The sequence below is a fragment of the Tetrao urogallus genome (assembly GCF_951394365.1).
Source record: "Tetrao urogallus genome assembly, chromosome: 7".
Classification (NCBI taxonomy): domain Eukaryota; kingdom Metazoa; phylum Chordata; class Aves; order Galliformes; family Phasianidae; genus Tetrao; species Tetrao urogallus.
In genome coordinates, this window is record NC_136820.1 from 44,897,892 (window position 1) to 44,921,296 (window position 23,405).

At 38.4% G+C, this 23,405-nt stretch overlaps 1 protein-coding gene across 1 annotated transcript in view; it reads left to right on the plus strand.

Moving 5' to 3' along the window:
* Positions 1–23,405, plus strand: part of KMT2C (lysine methyltransferase 2C) — a gene marked incomplete at both ends in the record, with an annotated part of 185,447 nt that overhangs the window by 98,164 nt on the left and 63,878 nt on the right. Inside the window, 10 exons of the mRNA XM_079538074.1 lie at positions 1,633–1,795; positions 3,301–3,472; positions 4,485–4,599; positions 5,297–5,469; positions 6,209–6,366; positions 8,833–8,946; positions 10,675–11,402; positions 17,545–17,664; positions 20,095–20,211; positions 22,708–22,809. Coding sequence (XP_079394200.1) covers positions 1,633–1,795; positions 3,301–3,472; positions 4,485–4,599; positions 5,297–5,469; positions 6,209–6,366; positions 8,833–8,946; positions 10,675–11,402; positions 17,545–17,664; positions 20,095–20,211; positions 22,708–22,809 — 1,962 coding nt within the window. The remainder of the gene's footprint in view (positions 1–1,632; positions 1,796–3,300; positions 3,473–4,484; positions 4,600–5,296; positions 5,470–6,208; positions 6,367–8,832; positions 8,947–10,674; positions 11,403–17,544; positions 17,665–20,094; positions 20,212–22,707; positions 22,810–23,405) is intronic.

The window sequence follows — 23,405 nt, forward strand, 5'->3', positions numbered from 1 at the left end:
ATTTTCTGTATTCTCAGAATCAGGCAGATGCAGTGTGCAACTTCTTGTTTTGGTGTATCTTCAGATTTGATGTTACGAGGTGCTTGAGCTAGGAATCAAATGTGCCAGTGTTGTTATTAAGGCATGTAGGTTTATTATGAAAGATAAGCATTCCTGAGCTCAGCTGGTGCTTTACATTATGTATGCCTTCCCATGAGCCACTGACCTGCTTTTTCCTAAGTTTTCTTCCAACCTTATAGCACTCTGCTCTAGTCTTCAAATACTGTTGCCTTGGTGAAAAAGTGCAAAAGCTTGTTACGGTGCTTCAGGGACTCTAATGAATCCAAGAAAGCAAAGAGACTGATTAACTGAATCTGAAAGGTGATGTTTTATAAGCAGGCTGATGGACTCTGTTCCCTCTTGACTAAGGAGCAGGAAGGTTATTGGGTAGTTCTGTATGAGAAGTTATTTCTTTACAGATGTGACTATGGCCTGTAGTAATAATCATGCTTCTTCATGACTTGTTGAAGGTTGTTGGTGATATCTGTGTAGCATTGAAATAAGAGATGAAAGGAAAGTACTGGGTTATTTAATGCCTTATCATCCCCGTGGGAATAGTTGTATGATGTCATGTACGTTTTCAATAGAACATAATATTTCATTGTAATTCATATTTCTGATTACAGTGTCTACATTACAGCATACAGAGCAATATGTGTTTTAGTTACAATCTCTAACAGGTCTGCCTTTATTACTCAGTGTAAGCCTTCAGGCCTTTTTTACTGAAGATATAGCTAAAGTCAGTTAACAGATAGAAGAGCATTTTTCTTCTGTGATAAGAAGAATCTCAGTCATCAGAGCAATTTAGGATGCATTTCGCTGAATGTTTTAACTTGGAAACATCAGAGAATGCCACTGAAAGATGCTGTCCCAGTCACTGTTTGGTCTTCCTGGGCTCCATCAGAAAAGGGATGGTCAGCAGGGACAGGGAGGTGATTGTCCCCCTCTACTCTGCTCTTGTGAGGCCCCATCTGCAGTACTGTGTCCAGGTGTAGAGCCCCCAGTACAAGAAAGACAGGGAGCTGTTGGAGAGGGTCCAGAGGAGAGCCATGAAGATGATCAGAGGACTGGAGCACCTCCCCTATGAGGACAGGCTAAGGGAGCTGGGCTTGTTCAGCATGGAGAAAAGAAGGCTGAGAAAAGAAGACTTCATTGCAGCCTTTCAGTACCTAAAGAAAGCCTACAAACAAGAGAGGAGTCAACTCTTTGAAAGGGTAGATAACTGCAGGACAAGGGGAAATGGTTTTAAGTTAAAGGAGGGAAAATTTAGGTTGGATGTCAGGGGGAAGTTCTTTACAGAGAGAGTGGTGAGGTGCTGGAACAGCTGCCCAGAGAGGCTGTGGATGCCCCATCCCTGGAGGTGTTGAAGGCCAGGTTGGATGGGGCCGTGGGCAGCCTGGTCTAGCATTAGATATGGAGGTTGGTGGCCCTGCATGAGGTAGGGTGGTTATAGTTTGATGATCCTTGAGGTCCCTCCCAAGTCATTCTATGATTCTTCAGGGCTTGTTCCTTCCTAGCAGCCTTAGTTCTTAGTTTGTCTGGAAAAAAAAGCAAGAAAAAATAGATTCTGAGTGATCATTGTTTGTTTTTCAGCGATGTGCATATTGTAAGCACCTTGGAGCCACTATCAAATGCTGTGAAGAGAAATGTACCCAGATGTACCATTACCCCTGTGCTGCTGGAGCAGGCACATTTCAGGATTTCAGTAACTTGTCCCTCCTTTGTCCAGACCATATTGATCAGGCTCCCGAAAGATGTAAGTACACTTTATTCAAATGCCACAATTAGGCTCAGCTTAGTAATTCCATCTTTTAGCTGTAGTAGCTTTTCCTTAGCTGATATCCTACTTCAGAAGAGTAGGGTATCCCGTAAGATGCCTGAATTTGCTTGGGTAAGCTTAATTTCAACATGTGATTTTATTAATAGACTCTGCTGGCAGCTAACATTGCATCAAAGTGTTTGTGACATGCAGGACTGAGATTGTAATATATGTTTGAGACTTGTGGGGTTTCTGTAATTAAATTAAGTCTACTTTATTTCTAAAAGCCTTCCTACATGTTTATTGCAAAAATATATTCCTACTATACGTTTGAGTATGTCTTAGAAATAGAAGTGTAGTTGTGAAGATTCCTAGCAGTCTGATATTTCCTGAAAATACCATTAGGATGTATTGTGTGGTGGTGTTAAAAAAAAAAAATTATTTGTATTAGCATTGTTGTACATCCTAAAAGCTTGTTTGCAAACCAGCTTACGCTGTGCTTCACAGGTTTTCATGGGATTAAAGAATCTCCACTGCAGACAGGGCACTTGGCTCTGCTGGTCACAGAGTATGGGAGCATATTCTTGTTGCATTTTCTGTGCTCGTTCTAAGGGAAGATTTGTTTGATGCTGTTTCATTCAGACTCTGAAGTATAACTCATTCAAATGTTTTTGAACTTTGCTTTTTGCCTTTTAATATTATTTATTCAAACAGCAGAGGGGAAGAGAATGTAAGTGTAGTTTTGCCTCTCATTCTTATTGCAGACCTCTTCATCCTCTGCTGCTCACACTGGCTTCAGTTGCAGATTTCCCTCCTGGTTTGTAACTGAGACCAGCAGGGGGAGCGTTGGGAGCACAGGAGGGAGACTTGTGGTCTGCCAGGCATAGCCACCGTGACCTGAAGTGCTCCAACAGGACACGGTCAGGCACTCCACAAGATAGCTCTGGTGAACCACCTCTGTTTTTAGCAGCTGAGCTGAAGATGAGCGTGCTTAATGCAGCTGTAATTGCCAGAGAGTCTAGCAGTGGAACTGCTATATTGCTACTTGACAGCTGTCAGTGAGATATATTTGTGGAGGCCACATGCTTACAGGAAGGACAAGGCATGCTTACTTGCCCTACCTCAAATGCAAGCATTTTGGATAAATAATAGTTTTAGATCTGCTGGGAGTTTTATTTTGTACTCATTCCACCTAAGAATTGGTCCTCAGGCTCTGTTTTACATCAAGGGAAATAGAATAAGTCTGTTTCTTTTGTTAAGACTTATTAAGGCTTAAAATGAATGTACTTTTGTTCTGAGAAGTTTAGTTGAATATGTTGGAAGAACAAATGAAAGGAGTAGTTATTAAGTAAATTAAGTAAATTAATTAAATTTGAATTTTGTAAGAATGATCAAATTTTGCAAGCAGAAGAACTACTGAAGATTTTCTTGGCTTCATTGGGTTCATAGAATTGTTAATAATTTTAAATTAAATTATAATTGGGAAAATGATTTATTTGTAGCAAAAGAAGAAGCAAATTGTGCAGTGTGTGACAGCCCTGGAGACCTCTTAGATCAACTTTTTTGTACGACCTGTGGCCAGCACTACCATGGGATGTGCCTAGACATACAAGTTACACCTTTAAAACGAGCAGGTTGGCAGTGTCCTGATTGCAAGGTGTGCCAGAACTGCAAGTAAGTAAGACTTGAAGGGGGTGAGGGGAGGAAGTTCTTAGATCTATGTGCTTTGATGCTAAAACATCTATTTTATTATCCATTCTTTATTTTTTCTTCCAAAAATGTAATTATTTGTTCTGATAGATCTGTCATAATATATTAATTTTAACTAGTCAAATCCTTGTGTTGGGATCTGCGTTCTAAAGAAGAGAACTGAGCTGCATTTCCTACACGTTATGCTCCCAGAGTTTTCATCATCGTGGCAGGTTTTACAGAGCTACCAAGGCATGTGATTTCATCATCTTTTATATGGAAAGATTTTTTCCAGTTTACCAAATTAAAAATTTGTTTAATGTAATGCCTTTAACAATTTGGAAACCTGGAAAAAGGCTGCTTCATTACTATCTCATAGCCCTGATCAGGCAGTGTTTGGTTAACAAGCAGAACATTCACTATTTGCCTGCATTCAGGTTCCTTTACTTTAAAGATCTTTCCCTAATCACACACAGCTAGACAGCAAATACCAGAAATGATTATGCATGTTCTAAAATGTATCTCTATAACTGTTGTACCAGTACTTACTAGCAAACTCTCTACTGAAAAAGTAGAAGAAAATCCATGTGAATTGCCATAGAGGCTTTGCCAATCAGAGATCTTTTTTTGGGGGGGGAAGATGTATTTAGACTGATTGTAGGAGCAAGTAGAAATGCATGTTTTTTTTTTTTTTTTTTCCCCAGAAATAATGTGTTTAGATTTTAAACTGATATCAGTACAGAAAAGCCAATTAATCTTCCTACATGTGTGTAAATGGAAATGGACTGATTGCTAGCAGTCTGGTTGCACAGGCTCAGTGCTTTCTGCAGGAAGTATGGTATACTTAATTCATGCTTTAGCAGAGCCATTTGTAAGTGATGTTCCTGTATTATCATGCTTTCAGCTGTCTACCTTTCTGCTTAGACTTTTTATCAAACAGATCTTTTCTTACTGCTCATCTCAGTAGTGTTTAAAATACCTCTGTTTTTGTTATTAGACATTCTGGGGAAGACAACAAGATGCTGGTGTGTGATACATGTGACAAAGGGTACCATACTTTCTGTCTACAACCTGTTATGGATTCTGTACCGACAAATGGTTGGAAATGTAAAGTAAGTTGAAAGCTTTCAGAATAATTCTGTGTCTTTACAGGGAACCAGGTTTTGGTACACATGTTGTACTAGATGTATTGCAAATGGCCGCTAGCATGTAATGTCCCTTGCAATTTCTGAAGGAATCCCAATTATACAGCTCCAGAGAGAAAAGGGAAAGAGAAGGATCCAGGAAGAGTGAATAAACTCTGCTTAATGACACCTGCTCTCGTGACATAAAATAAACTATATGTAAACTGAAAGCTGTTCAAAGTATTGTATGTAATCTATCCTTGGAGACTGGTTATATTCGACCACTCCTTGCTTTTGAGAAGAGCAATTCTTCTGTACTTCAGAGTTCCTTTGGGTTTGGGGAGAGCGGGGTGAAATTTATAGTCAGTGACTTTGTGAGTAAGTACAAATAATAACAGTCGTTTCAAAGTAACAAGGCAAATCCCTGTACATGAGATGAATATAATTTCATAGTCAGTTTGTGGTAGTTATAAGAAGACAGAGATAAGAAATATTCCTCTCAGGTAAGGCAGTAGTGCAAGAAAATTCTTCTTGCAGTTGCAAGAGTGTCCATAATTTGTTATCAGATCACAGTTAATTTATTAGTGTTATTAAAGATAGAAACTTTATTTAATTCAGAAGAGGAAAATGTCAGTTAATGCACAGTGTGAAACGTCATAATGAACTAAATTCTTGTGATCTTTAGAACTGTAGAGTATGTGCTGAGTGTGGAACACGAACAAGTTGTCAGTGGCACCATAATTGTTTGGTATGTGACAGTTGTTACCAGCAACAAGACAACTTGTCATGTCCTTTCTGTGACAAACTGTGCCTCCAAGACTTCCAGAAAGATATGTTGCACTGTCACATGTGCAAAAGGTAAGAGTTCTATGGTTTTCATTAAGTTGTACTAAAATGCCTAAAGCTTATGGTGAGCTGGATGACACTGATGTATTTTTGTGCAAGGTGCAGACTTTGTGTGATGCACACTGTTGTTGGATCTTATGTAACATCTTGATATTCCCACTCTAAATGCAACAGACAAATGAGTCTTATTTCGAGTAAGATGTAATTGGCTGTTACCAAGAAAGATCAGATAATGAAGTGTGCAGAGAAACATACACTGCTTTTTACATACAAGAAGGATCATCATCCTAACTTTTATAAGCACAGTGTTTTAATTTTTACATATCTATTCATTGTGTAAGGCTTTGTAAACACAGTTAGTAGTCATGGTTTCTTGTAAAATTTTCAAGTATGTGTGCTCTGTTACATTTTGTGTGTTTTTCTACACCAGCAATAATTTTTACTGCTTTAATAGTAAGCTGTTGAGAAACTTTAAGAGTGTGGACCATTACATATTCAGTGCACTGTTCCTTACTGTGCAGCTTTGTCATACTGCTTTACATAAGGTGGTGTCTTAATGGCTTTAGCAGCAGTGTAGGTCTTCATGTTTGTGCTTGTTCAATGATTTGACAGACTGATACATCATTTTTATTTCTACAAAATTCTTCCTGGTATTGGTTCAAATTTTTTATTTCCCCAGAGAAATGGAAAACAGTGCTGGAATATTTTATATTGTTATTACAAAAATCACAAACTGAATTAATCTCCCCAGGTGGATTCACGTAGAATGTGACAGATCTCCAGGTATTGAATTGGAGTCTCAGCTGAAAGACTACATCTGTACTCTTTGTAAGCAAGAAGGGGATCAGACTCAGTCTTGTGATGTAATGGATACTTCTGAACTCATTCCTGAACCTGACAACGTAGCAGGTAATCAAATGCAATCTTACATTTACAAAATGTAAATACTAACCTCAGAAGCATTAGCAGATGCTTCACTAGGTCTTCTGTGAATCAGCCACTCAGATTCTGTAGACTTCATCCTTTCCTTTACTAAGCAATAGCTTCTCATGTAACCCATGTAACCCATTCTGTCTTCTCAGTGTGCTTTGTGGCCCTTTGGCTTCAGGATCCTGTATTTGATGCCCAAGCAAACGAGCATTATGGTTGCTTCCAGCTATCACGACTCGTAGCTGTAAACTTCTTTAGCTTTTTTTTCATGTGGTTACAGTTCATGAATTGACTCATTTGACAAATCTTTCGGGACTCTCCTGTCTACCAGGCATAAGCCAGCTTCTGACAGATGTTTCTGGTGACATGCAGTTTATCTGTGTCACTCTACACAGATGCTCAACTGTTTCGTACTGCCCATTTCCTTCAGTATGTCCAGGTAGGAAGCAGGAGTGGGAACTGGACTGTGTTCAAGGACCAGGTGCATTTAATTGCGCAGCTTTTAATCAGGGTCCTCTTTCAAAACAGTATGTGATTGTTAATTGCCTTCTGAGAGCTTGTTGTCTACATAGACAAGGCAAACAAAAGGTGGGAAAGGAAATTGCTAAAAAGTACAAAGTATTTTTTACAAGTACTCTGTGACAGTAAGGAAATACAGAGAGAAGGGTGGTGGTGAGTTATCCACAAAACTTGTGTAATGTAATCTTAACTGAAAACCCTCCTTTCTTTCATATCATGTGCTATTCTGGATAGCACCTACTCACACAAGCTGAATTTCCTAAGAGAAGTGCAATTGCAGTTTAATGTGGAAACAAGGTAAAATGTGACAGATGAACTGCATTGCCATGTGCATTTCTGATGCATAAAGATCAACACTGGTGCACTGATCTTTTGTTAAATCAGTAGCTCTGTTGCATAATTATCTGTTTTTGAAAGCCGAGTAATTTTTCACTGCAATGGTAAACTCAGGCTTCAGAAGAGCTGCGGCTTTTTATGCATTCAGACTGAAGTTTTGCATAAGCAGGTCATTATCTTTGACGTTAGCCAGTTTGTGTAAGTGTACACCTCTGGTGAGCAGTAAAGAAATGATGAAAGAGATGATGATCCCAGGCAGTGGCTGTGGGTACATGTATGCAAATGGATGGAAGAACTCTGTCAGTGAACACGTCCCAGGTTACTGGAAACTACTGGACTCTCAGATGGTATTTAGGTGATTTAGGAGGAAGCCTGCATTGTATGTGAACTCTCAGTCTTCTACTGCAAACACTTTAGAGTAAGTTAAAGGTTCAGTTAAAAGGCTGAAGTTTTTAAGTAATACTTTTATAGTTTTTAGGTCTACAGAAACACTGTTAAGCACTTTTCTACCCCAAAGAAGAAGACTAAGATTGTTATCTCAAGTACCAGGAGCAATCCTGCAGCAACTATATCAGTGCAGTCATGCTTAGTTTATGCCCAGGAGAGCACTTTTGTACACTGAAATTGGGTTTTGGAGCAGTCTAAATGATCATTTCCTTAAGGTTAAAATACCACTTTAGAGCTGGCAGTCTGCAAATAGTTCTTGGGTACTAAAAGTAGCATCACCTTGTAGTTCCCGGCTTCCTGAACACAAAGCTGTATTCATTTACCCTTTTCATGCTAATGCCCATGAAAGATCAGTCCCTCTTGAGCTAGCACTTACTACATATTTGTCTCTCCTGCTCTTGCTTTGTCCAGTGCATTTTAATGAATTTCCTTCACTGAAAAAGCTTTTACGTGAGAAAAAAGTACGTGCTTCCTGTTTGTGCTCTCTAACAATACTGTCAAGTGAAGCAGCACTCAGCAGTGCCTTTCCCATGCAGTTTCATGTTTAAATATGGGGAGCTCACAGAAATAGGCATGCTTATTCTAAAGTGATGAAATCTACTATTGTGTAGTTGGAGTTCAGCAAATGGTTTGGAAATCAGTGTTCTGTGTGCTGATAGTAGATGGAACATCGTGTCTCTGTCATGAGCCATGACAATATTTACAAAAAAAAAAGTGTGAAGCCTTCATGCCACAAGGTCTGTTGAATTTTGCAAAGTGGAATTTGATGAAAGACCTTTTGTATTGCTTAGATAATGTGGCAGAGTCTGTGACAATATCTAATATTATCTGTATATAATGTATCTAATATTATCTAATATCTAAATTATATTTTCAGAGTTAGGTATTTATAACTGTTTCACAGCCATTTTCCACTGTCTGAAAGACATTAAACAGTTTCATGTTAATGAGAAGAAGGCTTCCTCTTCTAGGGTGCTACGTATCTTCCCTATCTTTCTTGTTGAGCTGATGTGCCCTAGCTCCAATCATATAGTTAAATAGCATTCTGTTTAGCCAGAAGGTCATGCAGTGACAGAAACTACTGATGCCAAAGTAATGGAATAAACACCATATCGATTTTGACTATTTTCTTTCACTCTTAAGCTTGTACAAATGAAGTGGAAATGGAAAGTGGTGGAGAGGATGTGGCATTTCAGGAACAACTCGTCATTGGTAATGGCTCTGGTCAAGAATCAGCTGTTGGATGTGTCACAGATGGTAAGAAAGAGTTTTGCAGTCTGAGAAAATACCGCTGCTGTGTTCAGAGGCTGTTTTCATTCAAGAAAGTTTGTGGTAATTAAATTATGAAGTAAAGAGAAAAAATGCCTGGAAAGCAGTTGGAAACAAATTGTTTATGTTCTGCTGTCTGAACTCTTAAGCAACAGTGTTAACTTTTTTGTTGAAATAGTATCCTATCCAAGACAAAGATAGTCCTCAGAAAATTTGTGTAAGAGAATATCAGTGTAACTGTTTGGTAGGAGTGGCTTTCTCCTTAAGTGGGAAGAATGTTTTTGTACACTGGAGTCTTACGATTAAATGCTGTGTTTGGTGAAGGACGTCCAGACAGGGTGTGCTGCAGTAGGTGATCACTTACATTCTGGGAAGAAATGGATCTTACAGTCAGACAGCAAGTACCAGCCATAAGAAGGAGTGCAATTGGAATGGGTTTGGGTCAAGTCATCTGAAAGTGTTAGTGATTGAGGGGAATGGTGAAGAACATTCAAGTGTGTCTCATCCAGCCAAGGTCAATGTTTAAAGTGGGTTGCTCTAAGGGAAATCAAGAAACCTAAATGTAGAGCCAAAGGAAAAAAATTATCTCCTAGGTTAGCTATAATCACGAAGTTATGTATCATAGCTTATAGGTAGTAGGTACAAAAGCTATGATTGAAAACTTTGTAATGGAGGACACATTCATGGTGAAATGCTAGACTTTGAAATGTAATGGCTGAGGAGTTTGTGTAGCAGTGTGAATCTGGGAGTGCAAGGGCAGTAGAAAGTAAGGAGTGTAAGTCCACTGAAAGTCCATTGAAAGAAGGTGTTAAAAGCCAAATTCAGAGCAAACAATGTGGTCCTCTGTGGAATAGATACAAGACTCCTCCATGGAACTCCTGCACTATGAAAGTTGTGAATGAAAGGTGTTTGCTTGCATAAAAGCTAGAGAAATACTTGTGAAAGAAATCTTTAGGACATTACCATGTAAACTGTTTTTATTTCAAGTGATTTCCTGAAGTCTGGAAGAGCACTAGATGGAAATGAGAAATGTTTTTTATTTATATATGTACTGTTCCTCTTATCAGCTGTTTGCTTTTTGGAAGAGTTGAGAGAGATGATTAAAGTACATAAATTTATACCAGCATATATCTTTAATAAGCAGAAATGAAAAAGGAGGAGCCACTTTTAGCTGACTACTTGGAAATGTTTGCCTCAAAAGTTAATCTAGGGTCTACTGAATGCTCTTTTTATTTTAAAGCAACGTTACTCATTGCTTACTGTAACTTTTATTCATCAGTCAACTTGACTCACAGCAATAAAGGAATGGGAGCTTTCCTGGTATTTGCATTTGGAAATTTTTTCTGTATGTTGTTAGTAGCTGAGGAGCTGCCTATGGTACCTTAATATAACCTTGTTTTGCCTCAGCACCTCTTTGTAGGAAACATGTGAAGGGAAAAGCTTGAGCTTATTCCTGAAAATGGCATATCTGTGAATTACTCTGCAATGATACAGAAGAGAAAAAAAGAAATTATACTATTCTGTGTTTTTAGCATATGTTCTCACGGTTCAAACATAGGTGCAATGGAAGATACTTATAGAATATGTTCAAATGTACATATAAAATTCACCAACAGTGATACTGCTGTATGTGATGTGCACCAGCTATGCTTGTTGACCAGTACACTATGTATGTTGTTCATCATCATACTGAGCATTTAATATGTTTGTACTTAGTTACAGGCATATCACCAGAAGAAAAGACCACAGAACTGGAAACGGAAGTCTCTAACGAAGTTAATTCTGCTGAAATGGAAATGTCTCCCAAAAAGACACCAGCATCTGGTGACAGTCATACTGAGAAAATGATGGAAGTGATGGAAGGTGTTCAAGCAGTAGCACAGCAGGAGTTAGACAAACAAGTGGAAGAGACACAGCTACCACAGGGTAGTGCTGAGGTATCAGAAGTAGCCACGGTAGACTCTCGGTCTCTGTCTTCAGTACCTGAGACCATAACTGTGATGCCAGAAATAAAAGGGACTGAAAGCAAAGAAGGTGTTTGTATCCATGCGGAGCAACAACTGGAAACCATAAAAGTGCAAAAAGAGGTAGAAAAAGGAGAAACCCTTGAAAAGTCAGAAACACCAGCTCTTCTAGAAGCAGAAACTGCTTCTGTAAATGAAGGTGTTACAAACAGTTCACCGGTTGCAGACAAACCCATAAAATCACCAGCTGAGACTTACCCCTCACTTCCCCCATCAGTTAACATAAGCAAGGCAAATGTGTCTTCCTCCCTGGACTTGCATTCTGCACGAGAAGCACCGCATGCTCAGCCGCCAGCACTGCCTTCCACTGCTGGAAGTGCTCTCCCACCGACTTACATATCAGTCACTCCAAAAATTGGCATGGGGAAACCAGCCATCACCAAAAGGAAATTTTCTCCTGGAAGACCCAGGTCAAGACAGGTAAGCATGCAGAATGTTTCATTATATATTTATGAAGCACGTATTAGTTAGAATTTCAGTATAATCCTTAGAATACAGTATGCATTTATACTCCCAAGTGAGTGTTTAGTTAATTTCTGCAGGAAAGTAACATCATATTAATGAATCAAAAGAGTCTGTAGTTTGAATTACAGTTTCTTTTGGATTATGCTTAGAGAAAAATAAAATATTTCTTATGTTTTTAACCAACATGCAACAAATGCTGACATACACAATATGTCTTCCAACTTCTCACTTTTTTTTGTATGTTCATGTATTTTGGCTAATACTTTTAAAGTTGTTAACATCTTAAACTGACTGCATAGAAAAACCTGCAGCAGCTGTTTCCACCACGCTTCCAAATTTTTTCATGGTCAGTATTTTAATGATGTTACAAATAATATAATTGTTTTCTTCTGTGAGCAAGTGCTGTCTGATGTAAGTTGTTATGGTTTGATTAGGATTAAATCTGATCATTGAAAAGTATGCTCAAGTCTATAGAGTTCTGCTCCATCCCGTCCTACTCTCTATTCCAGTCGTGTGCTTGTGGGAGAAATGGTTCATCAAAAAGTATGTCAGTGTGACAAATCAGTGTTTCATTTCTATTCTTAATTTTAGTTTTTGGAACTTTTAGGCTGATCATTTCATATTTTTCTTAACTTTGCACATTTCTTTGTGTTTTCATATAATAGCCAGGGGTTCAAAAATATAGTCAGATTAGTTCTTTCTTGTTCTGAAGAGACTAAAATAAGATAAAAGCAAGAAACCATAACACATTCAAATTGGAAGGTTTCTGAGTATCTCTGAGTCACTTATGTAGTTATTCAGCTAGCTCTCTATGTAAGCATGGCAGATCATGGAGAAATACAGGTGAACAAAAAATGGACCATTGAGTTACCATGAGGAAAGTGTTTGATTATTTCTGCTCTGGTGTCTTGAAGCAAAGAAACACAAGCCCTTAAAAAGAATCTTTTTCCTCATACTGTGTGCTGTCTTGAGAATTAAATTTATTTTCTCAGTGAACAATTTACCATAGTTTATCATGAAATTTTTAAAAGTGGAGTTCTTTGGCAGTCTAAGATGAGGTACATTAAAAAGAGTGTGGCTGGTAGGTTAAGGGAAGTGATCCTCCCCTTGTGCTCCAGTTCTGGGCTTCTCAGAAAGACGGGGAACTTCTAGAGAGAGCCCAGCTGAGAGCTGCAAAATGATGGAGGCCTGGAGCATCTCCCTTATGGGGAATAGCTGAGATACCTGGGGCTGTTCCATCTGGAGACAAGGAAGAGACTGAAGGGGACCTTGTCAGTGCTTACCAGTATCTAAAGGGTGACAGTCAAGTCTTAGCTACTTAGGCTCCTTTCATGGCACCCAATGACAAGACAAGGAACAATGGAAGTCCCATCTAAACATTAGGGGAAACTTCTTTACTGAAAGAATGACAGAGCACTGGAACAGGCCCATTTAAGAAAACATGAAGGCTGATCCCCAACTGTAAATGCCTGTATTAGAATAGGCATGTATCCTCTTGAAAAACAAAACCAAAACAACTTCAGAAGTAGTAGCAGTTTATATGTTCTGTGTGGAAGACAGTTATAGCCATGAACATCTCAGTACATGGTGCGAGTAATGCAAATAGAAGTGAGCTGAACTACAATTTAGGAATGAGGAGTAATGCAAAGTCCAAGCTGTGATGCTAACTTAATGTAGTTTGTTCACCAGATTGGAGGTTACATTTTAAAATGAAAAGGTACTTGACATCTTGGCAATGCCTGTAGTAGAATTGGACACGTTACTTGTAAAGCTAATGATCTGTGTTCAAAAAATACATGGAGGTCTGTAAAGGTTTGCTTTGACTTTGGTAATCTTTGGCTCGTGCTTTAAACACACATTAAGCTGGAACTCAAGTTCTGTGAAGTGAATAGTAATTTTCTGGTAAGAAAATCACGTGCATGTTTTGGTTTAAGGCCCAGTTTGCTTTCTTACTTTCCACTGATGATTCAGTTCAGGCACAGACCAGCACCTTGTGGAAATCCGTGAGAATTGTCCTGAATAAGGGTAGTATGAAAATGAAGACCTCTGGGTACGTGATTTGTGAAAGATGGATGTTTTCCCAACTTTCTACCAGTGATCTGAGTTTGGCAAAACTAAATGGTTGGGTTATTTTCATGGATTAGGGATTGTGGCTCCTATCCTTGGTAAAACTGGTGTTGGAGCCACAGTGGCTTTCCTTTATTGCAGCAGTGCTTGCTTCTGCAGGACTGCACTGCTTTAAATTAGATGCTTTGTGAAGTGTGTGGTTACTCTGTGGATGTGCCAAGTTAGCCAGTTCCCACAGATGGCAACATTCCCACTTTCTCGTTAGTTGTTTATCTACCTTCTTGGACTGTTCTGTTCCTCTTTTAAGAAGAAGAAAAAAATCACTCTAATGGATTTATGGGCCTTCATTTAAAGAACATGAGAAGGGTCTCTGCACTCTGTGAATATATTTTGCCTCAGTTTTGTAAGATAACTTTGGCTTTCACTGGAGACAGAAAAATCTGTACAAATGAATAATTTTCTCATTTTGGATTTGTTTTCTTTTGATTATTGTGCTGTGCATTAGGATGAATGATGGTCTCTTTCTTCAAAATATATTTATAAAATTACTAATATAATTGAATAATTATTCAATTCCAATGTGAAATGCAAAGTATTTTATAAATCTGGATAGGGACAACAAGAGGGGGCTTCTGTAAGTACATCTGTGATAGAAAGAAAACTAGCTGCACGTAAGCAGCCCAATGAGAGCCCTCTGTCCATCTAGCGTGGCATCTCAGTGGCTTCCTGTGATTTTTATTTCATGGGTGTCTCCCACCTGCTTGTTACCCTATTCTGTTATGGGACAAATTGTCTTTTCAGTGTCTCCTGAGTGCAGTTCACAGATCAGAGACATTTGCTTGTAGCTGCCAGCACGACAAAGCTGTTACAGGGCTGACCTCAGAGTTGTATCTGTGCAGTGTTTGCCTATGGAGTGCACAGGTTGTCCCCCCATGCCTGTAAGTAATTGTCAGATTTATAGCAGGGAGCAGCACCTCTGCTTTGATCTTTTTCATTATTTTTCTCCTGTAGGAGCAATCTCAAAAAGAATGATCACATAAGTTAGGTGATTACTAATCTTGACATTCATCTAGTTTGAAATAAATCTTCACAGGAAAAAATGGGTTGTTTTTTCAACATGTGCATGTTTTTAGTAGCGCTGTGGATACTTTATGTATATGAATGGAATACATTGGAAGTCATCAGTTATTTTTGCAACAGTGCCCTGTGTCAGTAAGCATAATGTGAAATCAAGGAACGACTGGCAGATAAGGCTTAAGAATGATCTGTGAGATTGTGTTGAGTAGGAAATAAGCTTTTACTGATTTTGTTTTACCGTATGCATTCTTTTAGAACGCATTCCATGGGAAGTACCGATTAGATGAAATGAAGGTTTTCCTTCTCATCAGGAAGATACTGATGATCTGTATTAGGTGGCTTGCTTGTTCTAATTATATTAAGAGATTTTTCTAAAATGACACTGAAAAATGAAAGAAGTGGGTTCAGATGCATGTTCTTTTTTGGGTAGTGTGGCCTTTCAACTGTCTTCCATCCCATGGTACTCGTTAGCTTGTTACTACAGTGGTTGTACAGTGTTCAGAAAAGCTCAGAAAAGGTCTGTTTGAAGGTTTGTTATTTTGTAGGGTTGTTCTGTTTTTCTTTTGTTTTTTTTTTCTTTGTTTTTATGAGGGAGGCTGTATTCCGAACATATGAAATGTTGTTCACAGCCCTAAAATCACATTAGATGTTATAATGGAAGTACAGGTCTGTATATCTGCAATTACAGTGCATTTCATAAAGGATTCAGCTGCAGAACGCAATCAGTGGTAATTTAGTGAGATCTCCTGACCCTTGATGACATTGTGTTTCGTTTTGTTCTAATTTACTTGCAGCTGTGTTGTTCAGTTTTGAGTACTCAGGAATATGATGGAGAATGAGACTTCCTGTTTCTGTCAAAGCACATAATTATTGCTGTGAATAGAACTTTCTTCAGTGTTGTGTGGTAATGGGCATTAATTAAAAGCCAGAATATAATTAATGAATCTCTTTGATGTAATTCATTTGTTCAAAGTATTGTGGAAGTGTGTGTTTTTAATTAAGTTTATCTGACCAAGAATTCAAATGTTTCTGATCTACAATAAAACTTGGATTAAATTTCCAATTTAATTCTTAACAATATGATTCATATACAGTTCATTGTTTTTTGAAAGAGGGAATATTTCATGTTCAGACTTAATATTCTATTTGCTTTTTAATCTTTTCATTATACTTAATCATTAGAGAAGTGTATCTTCTTAGAAGGGAGAATAATTTTGTGCGTCCCAAATGAGAGAAGGTAACTTCAGCTGCTGGTGAAGAGTTTTCAGCGTGTTTGAGCCGATGGGTTTTGACCCTTTGCTGGCATGTCCCCTCCCTTATGGATTGATGTAGACATTGTTTCTATGATATACACATTTCCTTTGTGCTGCTGTACAGATTTCACTGGAGTTCCCACATTATAAGAACAATTACTTATTACACATAATCATAGAATCATAGAATGGTTTGGGTTGGAAGGGACCTCAAGGGTCATCAAGGTCCAAACCCCCCTACCTCCTGCAGGGCCCCAGAGCTCTGTATTTAACACCAGACCAGGCTGCCCAGGGCCCCATCCAACCTGGCCTTGAACACCTCCAGGGACGGGGCATCCACAGCCTCTCTGGGCAGCTGTTCCAGCACCTCATCACTGTCTCTGTAAAGAACTTTCCCCTGATATCCAACCTAAATCTTCCCAAACTTAAGAGGAGTTTGGATAATACAAGGAAACTGTAGCTAAGATTCTAGCTTTATCCTGCTAGAATCAGAAGGCCCTTGATATGGAAACTAAGGCTAGCACAGTCATCTCCATTTTGCCACAGATCTGCTGATGCTGAGTAGCGTGCCAGTGCTTGGTAGGACTGAGACGTTTTGGCAGAAATAGGGCAGACTGATAAACTGCAGAGCTCTTGGCAGAACAGAACTGGAGTCTGGCCTTCCCATTTCTGTCTGGTGGAACTTGGTGTGGGCTGAAGAGTGAGATTCACCTCGAGGGACCCATGTGTTTCTTCCTCAAACGTAGAGTTTGGGCAATGTACTGTCCTTCAAGTATGCCCGGTTGTAAATACAGACTGAAGGAGGCTGTCCCACAGTCTTAGGGTTCAAGAAAGTCTTTCTCAGGTTTCAGTGTGTACGAGGAACTTCAGCATTGTTTCATGTACATCTTCACACATTCTTCTTGTTTTGCCACATTTCTTCAGAGGAGATACAGAACATATCACCATGGTGGGAGCTGTGGCAGTAGAGATAATAGAATAATCAATTAGTTGAAAGGAGACTGTAGGTACAGGGTATGTAAGTGTATTACATGTATATAAAAACACATCGTTGTTTGAGATCACAGTGTAACATCAGGACAGCAGGGTGAAAAAGCCTTAGCAGTGGGAATTGATAATGTTTTTGAGGGTTTTTTTTGTGGCAGACTTCCAGGAGAGAGATGCTTTATTACTTATCATGGCTATTTTTCTTTTCTTCTACTGTTTGCTTATGCTTCATGCACTTCTAAGACTAGCTGTAGCCATGCTTGTCAGTAGTTCAGACTCAAATGATGAACGTCTATTCTTTCAAAATGGGGTTTGAAGGGAAAACAAGGTACCCTGTCATCTTACAGTGCTGCCTCCTCAGCTTCATGCGGTACGACATAGGGCTGTGATTTACTGTTGTTACAATTGATTGCTATATTTATATTGTTTTGTTTATAAAACTCATTTTGTTGTACTTAACCATCACTTTGAGGTTTGTTATATTTGTTTCAGTGTAAGATTCGATGACAGCCTAAAATCTTCCCTCCTTTCTCTTGCTCAGTGAACTAATTTACTAGTTAATGTAGAAATGCCTATGCCTGCATGTGCTTCGCTTTTCAGATTTTTTTTTTGTTGCTTGCTTTTTCTTTTTTTTTCCTTTTTTTTTTTCCTTTTTTTTTTTTTTTTTTGTTGCAAAGTTTTATACATCTATTTTCTCACCTACCATATCCTAGGGGGCTTGGAGTACCAATAATACAGTCAGCCCACCTTCCTGGTCCCCAGACATTTCAGAAGGTCGGGACATTTTTAAATCCAGACAGCTTCCTGGCAGTGCCATTTGGAGCATCAAAGTGGTAAATAATTTGAATTTATTTTTGTATATCCGTTGCTATCTTTCTGCTGTAGAGACTACTGATGAAATTCTGTCTATCACAATTGAATTAATCTTCCATTCTAGTACTGCTTAACACGTTTAGAAACCATTAAAACTCTGGAGCTTTCAGGTTAGAAGAAAAAGTGTGCTTTCCAGAGTGCACAGTATGATGGCATTGCCCTGCTATTACAGAACAAAGGCTAGTTTATATTAGCCATTTCTTGTGTGCTTAGCACTTTGCTTTTTGTGGTTGGCTTTGCATAGCCATCAAAATAAGTTACATGAGAAGGAAAATGTCCTTTAGTCTGGCAGTAAGGTAGGCCAGGCAATGAAAGGAGCAGAACTCTGAGCTGGGGCTTCAGTTTGTTGCTGCGGAGAAAGCCTGCAGAGCAGATTCAAAGTGACAGCCTTTTTAGCTTATGGGGGAATGAAAAAAACCAGCTACCTCACCCGATTAGATGGACCAAAGCTTTTATCCACAGTGACAGTTACTGTTCAAAATACCTTAAAAAAACTTAGAGCACTTTTTTTAAATGACAAAAAAGTCCTAAGTGGTGAAACACTAACAAACAGTTGTAGGTTACCAACAATTTATTTTCATTTCACTTTAACACTCATGCTATTTTTATTTTGACATTAGCTTTTGCTGCTTCAAGCATTAATTTTCAGCTTACTGTTCAGCATTAACACTGATACAAGTACGTGCTTATTCCTATTACTAGCTCTGGAAAAATAACAATACTGATATGAAATCTGAAACATACAGATAAGAAATGTGTCAGAAGAGTTTCCGTCTTAAAAAATAAATTGATGCTTGTATGTTCTGTCTGTGCATATGCATTAACTTCATATATGTAAAAGCAACATTATCCCTTCACTTTTACTGCATATAAATACTTCTGCCATCAATAGTATCCTTTCTCTCATTCTCTAAACTAGTGTTGCATTACTTTTTCTTATATCATAAATCAGTTTAATTTCTCGTTACATTACTGGATAGATATTGAGAAAAGTATAATCTTCAGTATGTCCTTCTAAATATGACCATAAACTTTTATTATCTTCTTTACTTCAGGAGTTGGTATATTTGAAACATACTATTAGTAATATTGAGCCCATAATGCTGCTTTCCATCCAGAGTTCCTATCTCTGTCAGCACAAACTGTTCATGTCTGTTGGTGACACTGTCCCCACGCAGCTTTATGTTCAATCAGCATTGTTTCATTGAGAAATGTTTTGTCTTGGTATTAAAAGCAACTTCTAGCAAATGTCTGGACCCATGCATGGTACCTCTGCAGGTAATCTGTGGACAGAGTTGAGCTATCTTAGAAGCAGAGATTATTCATATACTCAAAATCAATCAGTAATCTCATTGCTTTTTCTGTAGCAGGAAATACTTTTGCTTAGGTACATCCCACAATTACTGTCATGTTTCAGAGCCTTTGCTCTCTATAGATGTGCTCTGTAAAGGTATATGACACAGTGGCCAGAACTGGGTAAGGGACGTTGTCAGGATGTTCATTTTCATTCTGGAAGCAATTAGGGAGTTCCTCTTCCAGTCTGTATTCAGCTGATTTTGAAATAACAAGAAAAAAAATCATGAAATTCAAACTGAGTCACAGGAGCAGTGTGAGGTAATTATTATTTTAAAAACATATTTGCTTTTCTACAGTAAATTGTAATTGAGCACACTTTGTGGATGCTCCAAGAGCACACAAGCGCTGTATGTCTCTGCATATAAAATAAGGAAGGGGGAAAAAGAAGCTGTCTAAAAATAAGTGGATATTTTCTGAGAGAAGCATACTATTATGGAGAGTGTTGATTTGAGTTTAATGGATATAATTAATATAAAAAGCTCTCTCTGTATGTGCTGAATTAAAAGAGTTCAGTGGAGCCAACTCCTGCTTCTCTTTGAGAGTAGGATTGAGTCCTAACAAATTCCAGTGTTTGCTTGATTATTCATAGTGAAAGAAATGTGTCTGTGATTGCAACTAATCAAGGGTCCGGGCCATATGCAGAATTCACATGAGCCCAGTGTTTAAAAAGAAAAATGAATCATGTAATGGAGGGTATTTACTTTGGATACTTTACAACTATGGGGAAAAAATATATATATGTCCCATATTTCCAATTATTCTTGAACAGAAAAGAAATGTTTCTGGTTTTGTCTGCTTTCTCGCTGGTGATAATGTGATCATATTAATTCACACAACTAATTATAGAAGTCAGAGTTATTTCATCATGATCTACGCAGTAATTTGTTGACCATGGCCCAGGGTGCCCATATGCACTTGAAATCACAGGGTGTTTTATTTTACTTACATTTTCTCTAGATGTATTGAACAAGTTTGAATCCCTCAAAATGAAAGGACTGCAGGCTGAATTTAACTTGTTATCTTACGTTGAATAGGGCCGTGGATCAGGATTCCCAGGGAAGAGGAGGCCACGTGGTGCAGGTCTGTCAGGACGAGGCGGCAGAGGCAGATCAAAACTGAAAAATGGAGTTGGGGCTGTAGTCATTCCAGGGGTAAGAACATCTATTTTGAAGCCATGTTGTAGTCTGTGAATGTAACGTAACATAATTCAACTATAGTTCTTTCATTAAAGTGCTGCTTAAAGCCAAACAACACTAAAAAGTAGAGGTATATGATGAAATCTGGTTATTATTACATATGTATGATTATGAACTACAGCACTAAAGCAAAATAAATCTGAAGCAATTTTATGCAGCTGTTGCCACTTAAAGAGATAATTGCTGGGCATCTTGGCATACTGCTTCTGCTTCTTGAGTGGAAAAAATGCCAAATAAGTACGATAGAGTAGGGGAGACCAAGGCATGTAGTACAGCAGCCTTAGCAGATCAGACCAGAGGTTGTTCTACCCTGGGGGCCAAACCTGACTGCTGAGGGAAGAGCGCAGAACAGAAGAGTCACAGACAATGGGATACTTCTGTTCTGTCTGGGATGGAGCCTTGCTGAACAGAAGGTGGTGTCATTGCCTTGGACAGCTTCTGTTGAAATTTTCTGTCATAAATTTGTGTACATACTTCTAAGAACTGCTAGTGAACATGTAACCTCTTTCAATTCTACAACTCATAAGCCTGTTGAATACAGGCACACCTTCTTTGCTTTACATTGTTGCCTGCTTCTGAGAGCCCTTAGAGAAAAGATGGTTGAGAAGTGTATTTTATTATCTTCCTGCCACTCAGTTTTATAGACGTCTGTTGCTCATCCTTGTTTTCCTTCCACTTCTTCATTGCTAATCTGGAGAAACCCAGTATTATTTGATGTTCCTTGTATGAAAACTCTTCCATACAGTTGCTGTCCTTTTCAGTCGTTTTGGCGTGCTTTCCTGTGTTGATTTTGATCTGCCATTTTATATCTCAGAATTCAGTCTTATGATGTTCTTAGTGCAGTTCTTTATATTTGTCATTCATTTTTTATTACTCTGAATATCTTAATATTGTTGGTAAATGTTATCACCTTGCTCCATGTTGCTAGCTGTGCATGTTCAACACCGTGGCCTGTTAGCAGTCATCCCTGTCAGGATGTTCACCCTTGAAAAATTAAAAAGATAATTGATGTTATTATTGAAATTGAGTCATTCACATTGTTATTTTGCTTTAGAAAGCATAGGTTTGTACTTCAAGATAAGCCAGGTTTTATAGAACAAATGCTTAAAAAAAACTGTAACACAGCAGAGAATATTCAGTCAGGTAAGTGTTGTAACAAAAGTGACCATTGCTACTCTCAGTTTCCCATAGAAATTTGGACGTGTGACTTTTAAAGTGAACAGCAACTTTTCTACATCAGAATTAAGAGCAACAATGTGGCTGTCTTGTAATAAAGTAGATGAAGGTAGCAATACTAAGAGATCAGCCTTTTCCAGATTAGTGTTTGAAATAGAAGTATTTCAGCCCCTTTGCTAAACTTGTTCATACTCATGGGACGGTGACTATTGATCAATTACATGAATTTGGAAATCATTACATTTAGGGAATGGAGGAGAAGGTGGCTACAGGTTAACTCCCGTTGGCTCATGTCTGGTGTTCAGCTAGCATCAAAGTTGCAGTAATTCAGTTCTTCACATTCTGCTCTTTTGTACGTGCAAGCAACTCTGAGAACACTGTGGAATCTGTGGAAATGCATGCATGGGAAAAAGTCTCCCTGAACATCTTGAGAGGTGTTTCAGGAGTTCTTTGGGTTGATTAGTTACAGCTGCAGAGCTGTCCACAGTACAGTACTTAAACCATATTAACTGTATACTTATATTCCCTTCTTAGCTTTTTCTCAGTAAATGCTGATTTTCAGCAACAGCGTATCAGAAAGATTCCTCTAGCTTTGTAACAGTATTTATATTTGTCTCTAGTGATGTTCGAATCTGTGAAATATTTAGGATATTATTTAAACAAAAATAGGTGTGTAAGTTTTGAATTGTGTTTTTAAAATAATCCACATTTATAAAACTAGAACAGCTGGTAAAACAAAGTTACATTTCCCTACCATGCATTTATCCCTTTTTTTTTCATAGAACTGTACTCCTATCTTCCAAATTTTCATACTCACTGCTGATTTGGAGAGTAAACAGCCTAAATCTGTTAATGCAAAGTCATGGGTGGCAAATTCTGCACAGCAAGATTTGCATAGAAGTTAGAGCACAGAGCATTCTTTGATGTTTTCTTGTGACTCTCCCAAAATCACTAGGTCTTCCTTTCTTCTTTTTCTTCCTGAGGAGCTATATATATATACATGCATACAATGAGTTTGTAAAGGCAATTGAGAGTAATGATGTTCTTAGTCAAAAGGAGAATGACAGTCTACAGTGAGGCTTTACATATTGAGATCAAACCAGAGGTGAATAGTAAAACAATTTCTCATGAAGATAGCTTTCTGTGAAAGACAAATGCACATTCTGATACGCTTGTATTCTCTGATATTAAAAATCAGCATACTTACAGGTTTCATGTTGTCTCACGTCTTAAAAAATGTGATGTGCTTGCTAATTACCTTGCTTGTTTTGGTAGGTCACAACTATGGACATATCATCTAACAAAGATGAAGAAGAAAACTCAATGCATAATACAGTTGTCCTCTTCTCTAACAGTGACAAGTTCACTCTCCATCAGGTTAGACTATTAAGCTTTCATTATCTTTCATAGGATCATTACAGTTGGAGAAGACCACTCAGACCATCTAGTCCAACCATCAGCCCATCCCCTCATGCCCACTGACCATGTCCCTCAGTGACACATGTACCCTTTCACTGAACACCCTTTTCTTGGTGACTTCACCACCTCCCTGGGCAGCTTGTTCCAATGCCTGAACACTCCTTCCGAGAATACATTTTTCCAAATATCCAGCCTGAAGCTCCACTGGTGCAGCTTGAGGCCAACAACTCTCATTTTACTGCTGTTACCTGGGAGCAGTGGCAACCCCCACCTCTTTTTGTGGACTCGTAGAGTCAGCCTCCTTTCAAAGAGTTATAGAAGCACTAAGGTTTCCCTTGAGTCTCCTCTTCTCCAGAGTGAACAATCCCATTTCCCTCAACTGTTCCTCTTAAGATTTGAACTCCAGACTCTTCACCAGCTTCATTGATCTTCTCAGGATGTGCTCCAGGGCTTCAATATCTTTCTTGTAGTCAGGAGCCCAAAACTGCACACTGTATTTGACACCAGTGCTTTTAATTAAAAAGAAAAAGTAAATCTCATTGATAAGAATTTCA